Here is a 16407-nt window from a genome sequence, read left to right as displayed (position 1 = left end):
ACAATAAGTAGGTAAGGGATACACAAAACAAAAAGATGTAAAATATGATGTCAAAAACATTAAACGTGATGGGGGTGGGAGGAGTAAAAATGGAGGGTTGTTAAAGTGTGTTTGAATTTAAGAGATCAGCAACTTAAAATAATCATATATATATTGCTATGTACAGTGTGGGGAATATAGTACATAACTATGTATTACCTTTGTTATAGTGACATATCGTAACTAGACTTATCGTGGTGATAATTTTTTTTTTTTTTTTTTTTTTTTTAGTGGTACACGGGCCTCTCACTGTTGGGGCCTCTCCCGTTACGGAGCACAGGCTCCGGACGCACAGGCTCAGCGGCCATGGCTCAGGGGCCCAGCCGCTCCGCGGCATGGGGGATCTTCCCGGACCAGGGCACGAACCCGTGTCCCCTGCATCGGCAGGCGGACTCTCAACCACTGTGCCACCAGGGAAGCCCTCGTGGTGATAATTTTGAAATGTATAGAAATACTAAATCACTATGCTATGCTGTGTCACAGGAACTAACATAGTGTTGAAGGTCAATTATACTTCAAAAAAAAAAGGCCGGGGAAGAGGGATAAATTGGGAGATTGGGACTGACATACACACACTACTATATATAAAATAGAGAACTAATAAGGACCTACTATATAGCACAGGGAACACAACTCAATATTCTGCAATGGCCTATAAGGGAAAAGAATCTAAAAAAAGAATGGGTATATGTATATGTAGAACTGATTCAGTTTGCTGTATACCTGAATCTAACACAATATTGTAAATCAACTATACTCCAATAAAAATATTTTTAAAAAGCAAACAAAAAAATAGAAAAAGAGAACAGATTTGTGGTTACCAGAGGCAGGGGAGGCTGGAGGGGGAATTGGATGAAAGTGGTCAAAAGGTATGAACTTCCACTTATAAGACAAATAAGTACGAGGGATATAATATACAGCATGATAAATACAACCCACACTGCTGTATGTTATATATGAAATTCTTGAGAGTAAATCCTAAGAGTTCTCATCACAAGAAAAAAAAATTTTTTTGTTTCTTTAATTTTGTATCTATATGAGATGATGGATGTTCAATAAATTTTGTGGTAATCATTTCATGACATATGTAAGTCAAATCATTATGCTGTACACCGTAAACTTATAAGTGCTGTGTGTCAATTGTATCTCAATAAAACTGGAAGGAAGAAAAAAGTGATAGGAGTTTTTACTGAGAGACCTATCCAGCCCTGTGCTGGGAGGACTACTTTAGATATTAGGAGGCAACTTCAAGGAATCTTCTGGAAGGATGTAACTATTATCCTTTGATAGTTTAGAATTATACAGGATTATGACTCAATTTATTTATTTTTAAGAACTGAAGACAGAAAGGAGTGGGGATGAGGGGTATCATGGACTGAATGCTTGTGTCCCCCCAGAACACACATGTTGAAGCTCTAACACTATTGGTAAGGGTGGCTGTGGTGGGTAGGAATTTCGCTTTGGGAAGGAATTCCAGCATAACTCCTCAGGTTTAATTTTTTTTTTTTTTTTTGCGGTACGCGGGCCTCTCACTGCTGTGGCCTCTCCCGTTGTGGAGCACAGGCTCCGGATGCGCAGGCTCAGCGGCCATGGCTCACGGGCCCAGCCGCTCTGTGGCACGCGGGATCCTCCCGGACCGGGCACGAACCCGCGCTCCCCGCATCGGCAGGCGGACCCCCAACCACTGCGCCACCAGGGAAGCCCTCTCAGGTTTAATTTTGACAAGAAACCAAGTTCTCTGGATCCTTGCAACAAAAGTCCTTGGGAAGAGGCACAGTGGAGGGTCTTCTGAAATCCTTACATCTTAGCTGCCTCTCATTCATTCATGTATCTGATAAATATTGAGTAAATATTGATTTGGATGTGAGACCTTTGGGAGGTAATTAGGTCTAGATGAGATCATGAGGGTAGGCCTCCATGATGGGAATTAGTGTTCTTATAAGAAGAGGAAGAGAAGAGAGATGAAAGCTCTCTTCACCAAGTACAAATACAGGGAGAAGTCAGCAGCCTACAAGCCAGGAGCAGAGTTCCCATCAGGAATTCAATCGGCTGGCACCTAGATCTTGGACTTCTAGCCTCCAGAATTGTGCGGAATGAATTTCTGTTGTTTAGGCCACCCAGTCTACAGCATCTTGTTACAGTAGCCTGAGCAGACAAATACAAGGGGTTACTGTCACCTGATTGAGTAGAAGCGAGACTAAATTCACAGTGTTAGGATTCTACCGAGCTTTCAGCGGTGGAAGAATCTGCAGGCTTTCACAGCAGCCTCTGTCTGCAGAGGGGCCGGGCTGATGGCAGGGAGCTCCAACAGCTGAAGAAGTAACTGAAAGTGTGACTGGGGAGCATGAAAGTAACCATCTTAAGGGCCAGCTTGGAGTTCTAAGCCAACAGTAGAAAATTTGGAGAGGAATCACCTTGCTGGTGGAGGGGTGGGGTCAGTATGGTCATTGGTGTAGATTCCTCTGATGAAAGATAGTTTTTAACAGAATAGGTCCTTCTGTTTGCACAGTTTTTTCATGAAAAGGATTTCTAAAGTGGGAACAAGAGCTAAGACCTAGCTTACTTTTCCAGGACTCAAGAAAACAGGACACAGCGAGGAGGCTTGTACAGTCATGAAATGTGGCAGCTCATCCACTCTCATGCACCCTGGTGACAAGGAAAGGTTCTCTTTCTTGCCTACAGGCGCAACCCAGCAGGGATATATCTAACTCTCCTCTGAGACTTCTCAGAAGGACATGATTCCAGGCTCACCTCAAAAGAAGGGAAAGTTTTGGGGGAGACCTACATGCTAAAGAGAACCGATTCAGCTACTGTAACAAAGGCCAGTGTCACAGTGTCTCAGTTTATTAGTCTCTCCTGTAATTTTCCAAAAATAAGCTGTACAGAGCTTCATGGGGGCTCTGTAGTATCAGAGACCCAGACTCCTTTTTTAATGCCCCACCTCATGGCCTGAGATACCTAGTACAGCTCCTGCCACCATAAGGGAGAAAGAATGGGCAGAATACTTCCTCTTCCAGCCAGCAAAAGGGAGAAAGAATGGGCAGATTACTTCCTTTCTTGTTAAGGACATGACCAGAGAGTTGCATGTATTACTTTGTGTAGGTCCTATGGGGCAGCACCAGGAAGTTGTATTATCACTTCTACTTAGGTCTTATAGGGCAGAACCTAGGCACATGGCCATGTTTAGCTGCAAGGGAGAGTAGGAAATGCAGCCTTTTGATTGGCAGTCAGTTTCTCAGCAAAAACTTGTACTATTCTAGAAGAGAAAAACATCTTGTGGGACAACTAGCAGTCTCTGACACAATAACCTCTTTTAATCTTGCGTGGAAGGAGGGCAAATCAGATCAGTCATAGGTAAAGATACTTTTATTAGACTATAAACTTTATGACGGCAAGGAGCCTAGATCTTTTTGCTCTTCACTTTGTCCTCATTGCCTAGCACAGTTCATGCACATAGTAGATTCTCCATATTTATCAGATACATGAATGAATGAGAGGCAGCTAAGATGTAAGGATTTCAGAAGACCCTCCACTGTGCCTCTTCCCAAGGACTTTTGTTGCAAGGATCCAGAGAACTTGGTTTCTTGTCAAAATTAAACCTGAGGAGTTATGCTGGGATTCCTTCCCGAAGCGAAATTCCTACCCACCACAGCCACCCTTACAAATAGTGTGGTTTCTTTACAGCCTTGGTCTAACATCTAGTGATGGTTAAGTGTTAGATGATGCAGTGCACATGGAGCAGTCTGATGGCATATGATGTGAGAAAGCTAGGCTCTTCCAACAGTTCTAATGTGCTATTACTATAAGCAAACCTGATTATCTTCCTGGGAGAATTTTATCCCAAGGTCTCCTATATTACACAGATTAATTCTTATAGATGGGAGGAGCCAGCTTTGGAGCAAACTGGGCATCTATTGGGAATTGCTGGGAGGGTCAGCTCAAGGAGGTAGAGCCTCCAGCCTCCTCAGCTTGGGGGTGGGTTAGCCTCCCAGCTCTCCCCTGAGGGCTGTGTCTCCAGCCTCCGCATTTAATGAGCTGAGAGAATCGAAAACAGTAAAATATGGAAGATAATACAACAGTCAATAAAAAGATAAAGTAAACTAAGAAGAATTAAAAAGATGGTAAGACCAGTTCTAAAAAAAGGGCAGCAGGCAAAGTGATAATATGAACTAAAAACAAACCAAATAAACTAAAAAGAAATTAAAAGATGGAACAAAGACACGGTAAGGCAAAGGTTAGAAATAGAAGATGGAAAATAAAAAGATAATACAATAACAATAAATCTAGAAGATAAGATGAGATAAAAGAAAATAGTATATATATAAAAAAGAAAATAGTATAAAATATCTAGAAGAAAGAAAAAACAGAGATTAAAAATGACTGAGATAAGTAAAATCATTAAAACCAGAAAAATAAAAGACTAAAGGTATTAAAAACAACAAAACGTGTTAAACCAATACCAAAAGAAATAAAACATTTAAAAGACTGATCTATGAGGGAAGAGAGTAATAGGTCAGTTTTGTTTCAAGTTAAAATAGTGCTGCAATGCAAGTGCAAAAGCCTTCCCCTTCATGCAGACTCATTCTCTGAGTCCAGGCAGCCTCAAGGTTGTGCAGACCTCCCAACCCCTAAGCATCCATAGTAACTTGCTAGGGCTGCTCTAACAAAGTACCACAGAGTGGGTGGCTTAAACAGCAGAAGTTTATTTTCTCACAGTTCTGGAGCCTAGAAGTCCACAATCAAGGTGTTGGCAGAGTTGGTTCCTTCTGAAGGCCACAAGGGAAGGATCTGTCTCAACCCTCCCTCCCTGGCTAAGAGGTGCCCATATTCTCCTTGTCTTTCCTCTGTGTGTGTCTGCATGCAAATTTCCTCTTCTTATAAAGACAACAGTCCTATTGGATTAGGGCTCACCCTAATTACTCCATTTTAACTTAACTGCCTCTGTAAAGACCCTGTCTCCAAGTATGTCACATTCTGAAGTATTATGGGCTAGGATATACGAATTTGGGGAAGGGTCCATAATAGCATCCCTAAAAGGAGTTCCTGGGAGGATACCCTCCAGGCAGAGAGAGAAAAGCAGAGAGCAGAATCTTTGACTTTTTGCCTAGTTTGGGGCCTCTGACAGAGCTGAATTTTTTTCTCCTTGATTTGGATTTCTGATTAATATTCTTCATTTCACTTGAACCTACAGGGCAGTAAGGCTGAGCCCGAGAAGGATAAGACTCTGGAGTCCCTGACCCACTTTGTCTCATGACATTGGGCTGCTGGGAGCAAGAAATGTCCTGGCAGCCAGTCTCCTGTGCCTAACGGAGAGGCCCACCCACAAGGCTGGGCTGGTGTGCCTAGCTTCTCCTGCCAAGACACTTCTGCTCTGGCTACCAGCACCTTGTGATATCGAAGGTGCCTTCTAATTCCCTGCAAACCCACAGCAATGTTCTCCAGCTGGGTTTTGGCACTTGCACATCATTGTCTTCTGCCTTTTCCAAGCAGGGAAGCCTTGGAGCTGGGCATTGGAACACCCCACTCTTAAGAATGAGTGTTCTGTACTTGGTTTCTCTCTGAGGTGGAGCTCAGAACTGTGTGCAGTGGAGAGAAGCCTGGAAAGTCCTTCTCCTGGGGAAAAGGAAGCCCTGACTCACAGATGACCTAGCCCAGATCACCTAGTTCAATCTCCTCGTTAATGGATGAGGAAATAGAAATCCAGGAAGGAAAGACTTGCTCCAAAGTGTTCTCTCCCTCCCCCCTCAACACGCACATTCACTGAGCAGGCAGGCAGAGCCCAGCCCCCAGGCTGCCTTCTGACAGGGCCAGTTTCCAAGGCCTTCAACCTGTGCAGCCGTACGTGCCCTCTGCTTGATTTAATGCCCTGCTATCACCATCTTGAATTCTTAATACTTTGAAACAAAGACGCCACGTGTCATTTTGCAGTGGGCCCTGTAATTTGTGGCGGCCAGTCCTGCACCTCGCCCCACTTCCCACTGTATTCTGATGAGGAAGGAAGCACAAGCCACCCAAGCTCTTTTTGGCCACGAGCTGTCTGGAACAGAGACTTTGGGTACAGTTCTTAGCACAAGATAAGCCCTTCAGAGAAGGAGGAGGAAGGGAGGACGCCTTTGCTTCAGGTCCAAGGCTGTCCCTCTGGCCTCGATTCCTCAGCGAGTCCTCAGCTGGGGCACGAGCCTCAGTCACCCACCTCGAATCTGTAGCCTGCAGACTTGCCCTGTCCTAGCCCTGTGCTCTTCAAAATCCCCTCAGTCTCCCCGGCAGAAAACCAAGGGGGCGGGAGATGGGAGGGATGAAAGGAAAGTGAAAGTATCAGCCTCTCTGGATGGCCCTTCTCCTTCTCCTCCTCCTCCCTCCTCCCCCCCGTTGCCATGGAGACCAGAACAAAGCCTCTCTTTCCCCTCTTTTCTGGATTGTTAATTGTCTTTACTCCATGGTGCCTTTGTTAATTGTTGTCAGTCCCTCCCAGGATGAGGATCTAGGTCTCCTTAAGACAGGAAAGAGAGTTTAAAAAAAAAAGTTAGGGGGTGGGGGTGGGGCAGTATAAGCCCCGGGGTAGGGTGGAGGTGAAGGGGAGGAGGCTGCAGCAGGATTTTCTAAATTGCCCAGGCTTCTGGGAAGCGGACACCCTCTTTACCTCTTTCAGTCCGTCCCTCAATCAGCTGCCTTTTCAGGTGGGGCCCAATGGCCCCCCTCTGAAGGAAGGGATGGGAAAGAATAGAAAGAAGAAAAAAATCAACCATTGTGTGTACGTGCACCTGTGTGCATGCGTGCGTGCGTGCGTGCATGTGTGTGGCAGGTGCCCTCTCAGAGGCAGGTGGCTGTCCTTGCACTGCACCCATTCCAAGTTGACCATTGAGACATGTGGCCTGCTTTTTATCCCCAGCATTTAGGACTACTAGTAATTTAGAGAGAGAATGCATGCTAGTTCTGGAGGTGAGAATGACTACTCCAGCCCTCTTCCCCCTGCTCGATTCCCCATAGTAGCTACCCATGTGAAGAATAGAGCAAAGATGTTTTAGAAGCACGCATGTGCATGTGTGTGCATGTGTTTGTATATGTAAAGGACTCAAGTCATCAGCACTAGCGCACTCAAGAGCACATGCACCGAGTGGGGTCCCTGTGTGTGCACACATGCAATTGTGTTGGGGGTGGTTGTATGGGTTGAGACCTCTGTCCTTCCTTGGGAGAAAGTCCTCCTCCACTTGGGGGACAGGAGGCTGACTGTCACGTAAGAAGCAAAGAGCTGTTTCTACTTCTAGAGTCTAAGCTAGAATCTAGGCTGTTAAATAATACTCAAGTGTTAGTTTGTATGGTTCAGAGTCTAAGGACCCCATAAGAAGTGAAGCAGGGTGGTATAGTAGAAAAAGCATGGATTTGAGGGCCAGAAACCTGGATTCAAATGTCAACTCTTGCCCCTTCATGACGTGGTCTTGGAAACTTCCCTTCCTCTCTCTGAGAATCATTTTCCTCATCTGTAAAGTGGAACTGTTCCATCTTCACAGAGTTGTTGAGAGATTAAAGGAGATCATGTGGGACTTTCCTGGTGGTCCAGTGGCTAAGGCTCCACACTTCCAATGCAGGGGCCCAGGTTCAAACCCTGGCCAGGAAACTAGATCCCATATGCATGCCACAACTAAGAGTTCTCACACCACAACTGAAGATACCACATGCCACAGTGAAGATCCCACGTGCTACAACTAAGACCTGGCGCAGCCAAATAAATAAATAAATAAATAATTTTTTTAAAAAGGAGATCATACTTATAAAGTACCAGCCTTGGTACCTCTCCTTTCTGTGCACAAAGAGAGGACCGGAGGAGATGGTTCTGGGAGGCTGATTCCTTCCAGATCTTATATTCTCAGATTCCGATAGGCAAATGAAACATTCTATGAATCCACCTGTTATCTTCCTGAGCAGCTTCCATACTAATCAAGACTGAGGGCGACTCTGGAAAAACTTGGATTAAACTGAGTTAGAGGCCCACCAGTGTCAGCTGGAAGGGAGTGCCTCCTCTGAAAGCCAAGGCCCACCTGAGCGAATACTCCTGATTCACTCCTGACTCAAATGTCTGACTACAGGGATCTAGAAAAGCACTTCCTCAGTCAGTAGGAGGAAGAGCTGGTACCCAGAAAAGCTCTGCTAGGCTGGGCCTACCCTGACCTGACCCAAGCTACAAGCTCCCTCCTCTAGGTTGCACAGAGAAAATGGCCCTTGGGAGGTGCCAGTGGTCTTGCGGGAAACAGGAAGGGCTTCAGGCACAGCAGCCAGACAGGGATTTCCATGTGCTCTCAGCTTACTTCCTCTCCTGGAGCTTCTCTCCCAGGCCCTGCTCCTGTAACAGTGAGGAAAGCAATTCACACGATTCAGTGAATTTAATCCTTTTATACTTCTCCAACATGCACTTGCATTTTACACTGTCTCTAACCTTGGAGGTTAAAGCAGTGTGGGGAACCTCAGCAACTCCGGACACTGCAGCCCCCACCAGTGTCTCAGGAGCAGGTTTGACACCACACGAAGTGGATTGGAGACCACACTCACTGAAGCCAATCAAAGTCATTCCTTCAGCAAATATATTTTGAGCATCTCCTTACGGGCCCTGGAAATTAAATGGAAAGTAGAGCAGACAAGTTTCTTCCCTCACAGAGCCTACAGTCTAAAGTGGAAACAGAAAAGCACAAGAAAACCGATAAAATAAGTAAATATCAATTGTTGTAAGTGATATGAAGGCGGAAAATGGGGCCTAGAAGATTAAAGGTGGGAGATGGGGGTAGGGGATGATTGTAGGTGGGGAAGGAGGAAAGATGAGGGAAAGGGCATTTGTGTTGAGAGCAGAGAATGAAATGGAGCCGCTCTGGGAAGGGCAGGGTTTGGGGAGGCACTTTCCAGGTAAAGAGATATTTATAGGGTTTGAGGTCTGGTTTAAAGCTGATACTTTAATATGGGGATTGGGCAAATTTTGTGAGATAACCATTCAGGATTGGAGGACACAGCAAGGGGAGGATCTTGAAAAATAAACAATTGTTTGATAAGCTAGTGCTTTGCCAGGTTAAACAAACTATTGTCCTGAGAAGGGGGCTGTTTGAGCAGTCTATTGTTCAGATAAATTGATTTTCAGGAAGTTCCTGAGGCAAATAATGAAGTTATTTACTGGTTTACAGTCTTATCTTCCCGGGCAAGAAACTTCTGGAACAAATATTAAAGTCACGTCAATGTAAGCAGCCTTAGTTAAATTATGTGGCTGCAAGCAGTCTCAGTTCTCAGAAGCAGCAAGGCTGTGGTAGTCTAGCTGAGAGATGATGATGGCCTGGGCTAGGGTGGGGACAGTGAAGACAGAGAAGTAGATGGATTGGAATATATTTTTGGAGACAGATCAACAGCACTCACTAAGTAGATTAGATCAGAAAGAAGGAATCAAAGATGACTCCTAGGTTTTAGGCTCAAGCCACTGGGTAGGTGGTACGATTAGCTGAGATGGGAAAGATGGTACAGGGTATATATAAACAGGCTTGGGGGGTGGTTATAGGCTCAATTCTGAACATGTTAAGTTTAGGATGTCTGTGAGTCCTTGGGTAGAAATGTCAAGTGTACGGTTGGATACATGGGTTCAAAGTACATTAGACAGTCCTGGAGACTTAAATAAAAAATTGGGAGAATCATCAGTGCCTCATTTGTATTTAAAGTTATGGAAACAGTTAAAATTTCACCCAGGGAGAGAAAGTAGAGAGAAAGGAAAATGGGGTACAGGAGAGCCCACAGGACACACCCACCTGGAGACAACAGTGGAGGAATAAATATAAACAAGGGAGGCTGAGAAAAGGCAACCAGCGAAGGTCAGAAGAAATTCAGGAACATGTGGAATCCTGAAGTGTTTTAAGGAGGGAGTGGTTAAATGTGTAAGTTTGATTGGTGTTCCCAGGAAATAGTGTGGTAGTATAGAAAGACCTAGACTCTTCAGAGTCAAATAACTTCCTCCCATCACTTACTGGCTATGACTTTGAGCTTCATTTTTCTTACCCAAATGGGGATAATGATACCACCCTCACAGAGTTGGGATAAGGTACAAATAGATGTTATATATGAAAACAGTACTGTGCCTAAGACACAGCAGGCAGGTACTATAAAGATCCCAATTCAAGTGGCAGGGATTGGGAAGGATGGACACCAATGAAGTAAGATATAGTGGGCGAGGATATTGGAGAGAGGAAAACCCACCTCTTTCCACCTCTCCTTTCTTCCTGTCTCAATTTGCCACAGCTAAGGATAGCTACAAGGAGGGATCCATAATGAGACTGCCCATTGAAGCTGATCAGGGGCCAGAGAAAAAACAGCCTGACATACGGAAAACCCAGGTATGCTGGCTGGGAGAAGGAAAGGCTTGGTGGCACTTGGCTTCATAGTTTCTGAAAGGGCTTCATCCACAGTTGTCCAAAAGCCAGACTCTGAAGAGTTAATGTTGACTTCCCTCGCCTCCTTACCCCCACCTGTTTCCTCCTTTCCATCTTCCTTACCCCCAGCTCAGGCCCACATTATTTTTACCCTGGTTACAGCCATTGTCTGGTCACTGGCCTCCCTGCCTTCAGTTACACTGATCTCATCAGAGTCCCTGTTTAGAATTCCTCAGGGACTGATTGATTCCCTTCAATCAACCAATTGATTGACAAATATTTATCAAGGATCTGCTCTTTGCCAAGACCTGGCTAAAGACAAGGGATCTAACAGTGAGCCAGAGAGACACATCCCTTCCCTGTGGTGCTTACTGGGGAGTCAGACAAATGAACAGTTACCATATACTATCTATGACTGTGGGGCTTCCCGAGCCCATACATAGGTGGGGTACCTGACGCAGATTTGGCCATCAAGAGAGGCTCTGGAAGAGTATGTATCTGGGCTGAGGCCTAAAAGATGAATAAGACAACTTAGCCAAGGAAGGTGGTGGGGAATGATGAAATCCAAAGCCTCAGAAAGTCTTACAGCCTGGCTGACCATCACCTGCTGAGATGCCGGCCACCTGCATGCACTGTGGGCACAGTGTTATTTGCAGATCCAGGATTGCCACGCCTTTAATCTGCTCTACTTTCCAAGATGCAGTTCAGATGACACCTCCCCCACGAAGACTCTGATCTCTGTCCCAGACCCTAGTGCTCTTGATGGTCTCCATGCCCCATGTGCCTGGCTGATCTCAGCACGCTTCCACTTCACTGTAATCATGTGTGCACTACCTGTCTCCTTCCAGAAAGGGCAGGGCATTTCTCATTCATCCTGGTGAATTTGGGCCAGGCATAGCCATTTAATAAATACATTGATTTAAAGGAATCCCGCCCCCGCCCCCCCCCCCCGCCCCCGCCATATCAAACAGGTCAGTGGAAAAAATAAGACGAGAGAGAGTGCAAAATGACAGGACTGGGGAGCGGTCTGACACATCAGGAAGCAGTCTAGCTGCAGGTGGGATCAGATTCCTAAGGGAGGTTCTGAAACAGGGTTTTTAAGAAACCCTAAATCCAGGTTATCTGTCTGGAGGGGTTAGGAGACTGGGAATTGGATTGACAACTTCTTGGGTCTTGCTCTAAGGAGCGAAGATCCTCTATAACGACCTCATACCTGGGCAGTGAGAGTGGACAGAATCCACCTCTTTCTTCTATTCTTTCCATCCCCTCACTCCACCTCCACCCATCTCCGCCGCCCAGGAACCTCAGCTCTTTCCTTTCCAACAGAGGATTCCGGCTGTGGATGCCTGGAGGGACCTTGCTGCAGGGAGGAGGAGGGAACTCTCGGTCCCTCCCTCCTTCTCCATCTCCCCACCCTTCCTCCCTCCTCCTCCCTCCTCCTCCCCCCTGCCCGCTCTCTGTCTCCCTCCCTCTTTCTCCTCTGAGGCTGTGGAGTCGCCTCGCAGCAGCGAGCAACGAGCGCCCTGCTCCCAGTCCCGGCTTGGAACTTAACTGTATGAGTGCGGGTCCTGGAACCCCGGCCCCGGAGCTGCGAGTCCGGGTCTGAATCTGGGGCGCAGCGGTCAGCCTCCGAGGCTCTGATTTGGGACCGAGCCGAGGCGCTGAGCGGGAGAGCCGGGCGGGCCGGCGCAGCAACCGGCGAGTCAGGGAGCAGGACCGCGGAAGGCAGAGAGAGACGGCCGAGAGCTGAGGGCAGAGGGCAGAGTGCAGAGAGCGACCTGGCTCGGCGGAGGGCGCCGCCCGGCCGGAACCGAGCTCCCCGCCCGGGACGGCGGCCAGTAGTGGGGTGCGGACCCGGGGTCGCCACGAGTCCCGAGCGACTCCCCGGCCGACGGCTGGGGGCGTGCCTCCTCCCAGCCCAGCCGCCCCTGCCCCGCGCGCCCGTTCGTAGCGTCGCCGGGGCATGTGAGCGGGAAGCCTAGGCTGCCAGCCGCGAGGACCCGGACGGAGGAGTAGCAGGAGCGCGGAGCCGCGAGCCGCGAGCCCAGCGCCCGGCTGAGTAGTAAGTGCGCCCCCTCCGTGCCCGGAGCGCGCCGCCGCGCCCCCCTCTCCAGCCCTCCGAAGTTTTTGACACTCGTGACCTCTCGTTTCTGGGCACACGCCGGCTCTCTTCTCTGAGAGTTTCCATCCTTTGCAAAGTTTTTCAAAAAGGAACGGACCCCCACCTACCCCTCACTACTCCGGCGGTGGCGTCTGTTCGCGAGCAGACCCGGGTCCTTGTGGAGAGGAGTGGCAGCCTGGTAAGGCCGTGGGTGTCTGTGTCTGTGCGCGCACTACACGAGCCGGGCTTGAGGTGCCCCCCCCCACGGCCGCTTCTCGCCCACCGGCCGGGGGCACTAGGTCTTTCTCACCAGCCCGTCTGTGCGCCCAGTTCAAGGATTTCCCAGCGGGAAGCCAAGGCGACCAGTGCGCGTCCGGCTTGGGGCTCCGGTGCCCGCACCGAGGCGCGGATCTACCCCTGCCCTGGTTGTGTGGGGTGCCGGGGGCCAGCCTCGCAGCCCCTCTCAGCCTTCCAGGTTCGTTTCCCAGCGGACCAGCCGGGCGCTGCATCCTGTTTGTTTTCTGCTCGGGCTGCTCCAGTTTCACCCCCCTCTCTCCTCCCACCCTAGCCTTCTTCTAACCACCCCTCCACCTCCTGCTTTTGGATGTCGGAGGTGAATCTTTTCATCCCTGTCTCTCTGCAAAAGCAAATGTGCCTGGGGGTAGGGAGGTACGGAGGTGGGAAGGGGGGCTAGTCGCTCTGTTCCCAGCGGCTCGCCATTGTTTTCCCACCCCGCGCGTTCTGTGCGTAAACACACACACGTACACACACACGTACATGTACACACACACGTGCGCGCCGGCTGCTTCCAGTCCCCAGACGCGCAGGAATCGCTCGCGGGATTCTCCCATCTGCCGGCCTGGTCTTCCAGTCTGGAGGTGCTCCATTACTTAACTGGAGCTGGGGAGGACAAGAGACGTGGGGGTTGCCGGAGAGTCCCGGGCGGAGCCGCGAGCTGGGCCTGGGCGGGAAGTGAATTTTGAACTTCAGCCCTGGACCTTTCCGGGAGGACCCCGAGCGCACGAGCGGCGGCCTCCAGCCCTGGAGGGCCGACGGCAGCTGCAAGGACTCCAGCGGCGCCCTTGGCAGCCGCCTCCGTGACAAGGGCTAGGAGGAAGCCGAGGAGTTTTCCTGGGAAGTTTGCTTTGACTCTGGGAATTTCCGGGCAGGGCGCCTTGGCGCTGGCGTTTGGAGGGGTCTGGCGAAAGACAGCCAGAGAAGATGCTGCTGCTCTGGGCGGAGTTTCCAGAGACCCTGCTTTCTACTGTGCGCCCTTGGGGAGTGGCGCTCGAGATGCTGGGGTTCAGCGTACTTTGGTTCTCATTTCCCGTCTATGGACATTATGAGCTTGGGCGAGTCCCTTAACTTTTCTAGATTTTCCCCTATGCAAAATGGTCAGAGTTATGCACACATCTTTGAAACTGGCATCTAATGATCAGTTAAGGGATACTGGTTTGGAAGGTATGAATGCCAGGATGGTAGTTGGACCACTGCAAGCCTAGCTTAGAGGTTAAGAGACAGGGCTCTGGAGTTGGATCCCAGATACTGCCACTGGAGACATGATCTTGAGAAGTTTAATCTTACTGCTCTGTATCTGCTTGCTCATCTGTAAAATGGGTTTAATATGAACAGTACCTATTTCATGGGGTTGTCTTAAATAAGTGAAGCTCATACAACAGTACCTGGCACATAGCAAATGCTGGAGAAATGTGACCTGTTATTGCCATTATTACTTAGCTGACTTTGTACAGACCCCAGAAGAGCATTTGGGGGTTGTGCTCATTTAATCAATTATAATAATTGTCCACTTCTGGGAAGGAAGAAACCTCACACTTCTTCCCACCCTTTCCTGATTTTAGCACCTCCCTACTCCTTGCATAGTTCCGTCTTGTGAAGTCTCTTTTTTTTCTTTTTCTCCTTCCTCTCTTCTTCTCTCCCTCCCTCCCTTTACAACTTTTGTGAAAGGCGTTTTATTCCCTCCTTTTCCTCATTCTTAAAAATAAATCTTGGCCCACCTGTAGTGTTCTCAGTGGAAATCAGGCCCCAGGAAGGAAGCATATCCCCAAGGGTGTCCTGACCTGGGCTGCTGGCTCAGGATTGGATGCGCATTTGTGTCTCTGGGGCGGGGTGAATTCATGGAGAGAGGAGCCCCGATGTCTGTGGCCCTGGGGAAGAATCGGGTGGGATGGGCTGAGGGCGTTCCAGGGGGAGCTCTGCTCCCGAGGTGGCATCTGTGTTGCCTGCTGCCGGGTCTCACTTGGGAACCTGGAATATTATTCCCAGCTGCCTGGGCAGACCGGATGTGGGATTTGGGGTAAGTAAGGGGCAAAAGTTTCACCTTCAACTTCCCACTTGCAATTGGAGTGTTTACTAGGAATTTGGGTTTGTCTGATTCTGGACCCTGCAAATGCACAACACAAGTAAGGGGTCAGCTGTGTGGCAGTGAGGAAGAGCAGGCAGCTGCTGCCCATCCACACTGCCTTGGACAATGGGCCCCTCTCTCTCTTTTCTCTGATCCTCTAACCCCATCCCCAGTCACGGGAGAGGATGGCCAGGAGATTGGTTCTTGGAGCTTGGAGATCCTGCAAGTGGGCTCTCAGTGATGAGAACCAGCATTGCAGTCACCCTCATTCATCCCTTTAACAGAAATTTGTTGAGCTCCTATTATGTGCCAGGCTCTGTGCTAGGCAGCAGGGCTTCAAGGGTGACCAAGACAGTTAGTGTGCCTGCCTTCAGAGAGCCTTTCTAGAGGGAGGAGACTGGCAATAAATAAGTTGAAATAAGTAACCAAGACAATATTTAGATCCTATGTGATTTTCAGAAATATGACACGGTGATGTGATAGACAATGTATGTGTGGAGACAGGCAGGGGAGGTCCTAGACGGTGAGGCCAGTGAAACCTGCCCTCGAGAGAGACTAGCTCAGTCCAGGCCTGAAGGATGAGAAGGAGCCAGCTGCACAAAGACCTGAAGGAAGGGGATTCCAGGCAGAGGGAACAGCAAAAGAAAAATCCCCGCAGCCAGAACAGGGTTGGCAGTAACAGTGGGGCTGGAGAGGGAGACTGGAGAAGCCAGGAGGGCCAGAGCCTGGTCACACGGGACCTGGTTAGGAGCCTGGATTTTATGGCCAGGGCCATGGGAAGCCATTGGAGAGTTTTAAGGAGGGGAGTGACATGATCTGCTTTATGATTTTAAAAGATTATTCGGTACACAAGAAAAAAAACAGCTTATTTGGTACTCAGAGTTGCCACAGGGGAGGGAAATGGTGGCTGAGGGATGGGATGAAGGAAAGATGGTGTTTTCAATGTAGATTCTTTTGTCCTTTCCAAATGTCATACCATGTGCATGTATCAACTTTGCCAAAAAAAAAAAAAAAAACCCCAAACCAGAAAGCACAGTTAAAAAAGAATAGCTTAAGCCTGGAAAATGTATATAATAAAAAGTTTTTAAAAAAATCTAAAACTATTATTATAGTACCAATTTTGTAAAGATAATGATATGTACATGCATGTCCGTCACGCACGTACATAGATGGAAGACTAGACAGCTCTCTCAGTGTTTACAGAGGTTAATTCTGGACCCTGGACGTATGGGTGATTTTTATTTTCTCCTTTATCTTCTGTTGATTTTTCCAATATTCTACAATGGTCATGAATTACTTTTATAAGTGGGGAAAGATGTGAAAAAGAGACATCGCTTCGTCTACTATGTAAAGAATAGTTTGAAGGGGAGCAGGAATGGAAGAAGAGAGGCTGGCTAGGAGGCTGATACTGAGTTGAGATGATGACTTGGATAAGGCGGGCCAATGGGAGATCATTCTGGAGGTAGAGCCAATGGGTCTCACTAGCACACCCGTTGCCTGACACGATGCACTGC

At 48.3% G+C, this 16407-nt stretch overlaps 2 protein-coding genes across 6 annotated transcripts in view; both read left to right on the top strand.

Annotated features, from left to right (window-relative positions):
* The window catches only part of SNRPE (small nuclear ribonucleoprotein polypeptide E), a 167171-nt gene extending 165968 nt beyond the window's left edge, over positions 1–1203 (top strand). Inside the window, exon 12 of the transcript XR_010840593.1 lies at positions 271–1203. The gene's annotated coding sequence lies outside the window, so the exon portion shown is untranslated. The remainder of the gene's footprint in view (positions 1–270) is intronic.
* A 10689-nt stretch (positions 1204–11892) lies between these two features.
* The window catches only part of SOX13 (SRY-box transcription factor 13), a 43933-nt gene continuing 39418 nt past the window's right edge, over positions 11893–16407 (top strand). For 2 of the 5 annotated variants that reach the window (XM_059073120.2, XM_059073110.2), the window contains exon 1: positions 11893–12492. Coding sequence is in view for 1 of the 5 variants with exons in the window: in XM_067033462.1 (XP_066889563.1) it covers positions 14832–14845 (14 nt within the window). In the remaining 4 variants the exon portion in view is untranslated. Of the gene's footprint in view, positions 12493–14773; positions 14846–16407 lie in introns of those variants that run through there. The other 3 variants (XM_067033452.1, XM_067033455.1, XM_067033462.1) reach the window with 3 other exon arrangements.

Source organism: Kogia breviceps, chromosome 1 (assembly GCF_026419965.1).
Source record: "Kogia breviceps isolate mKogBre1 chromosome 1, mKogBre1 haplotype 1, whole genome shotgun sequence".
NCBI classification, from domain to species: Eukaryota; Metazoa; Chordata; class Mammalia; order Artiodactyla; family Physeteridae; genus Kogia; species Kogia breviceps.
This window is presented reverse-complemented; position numbering and strand designations above follow the sequence as displayed.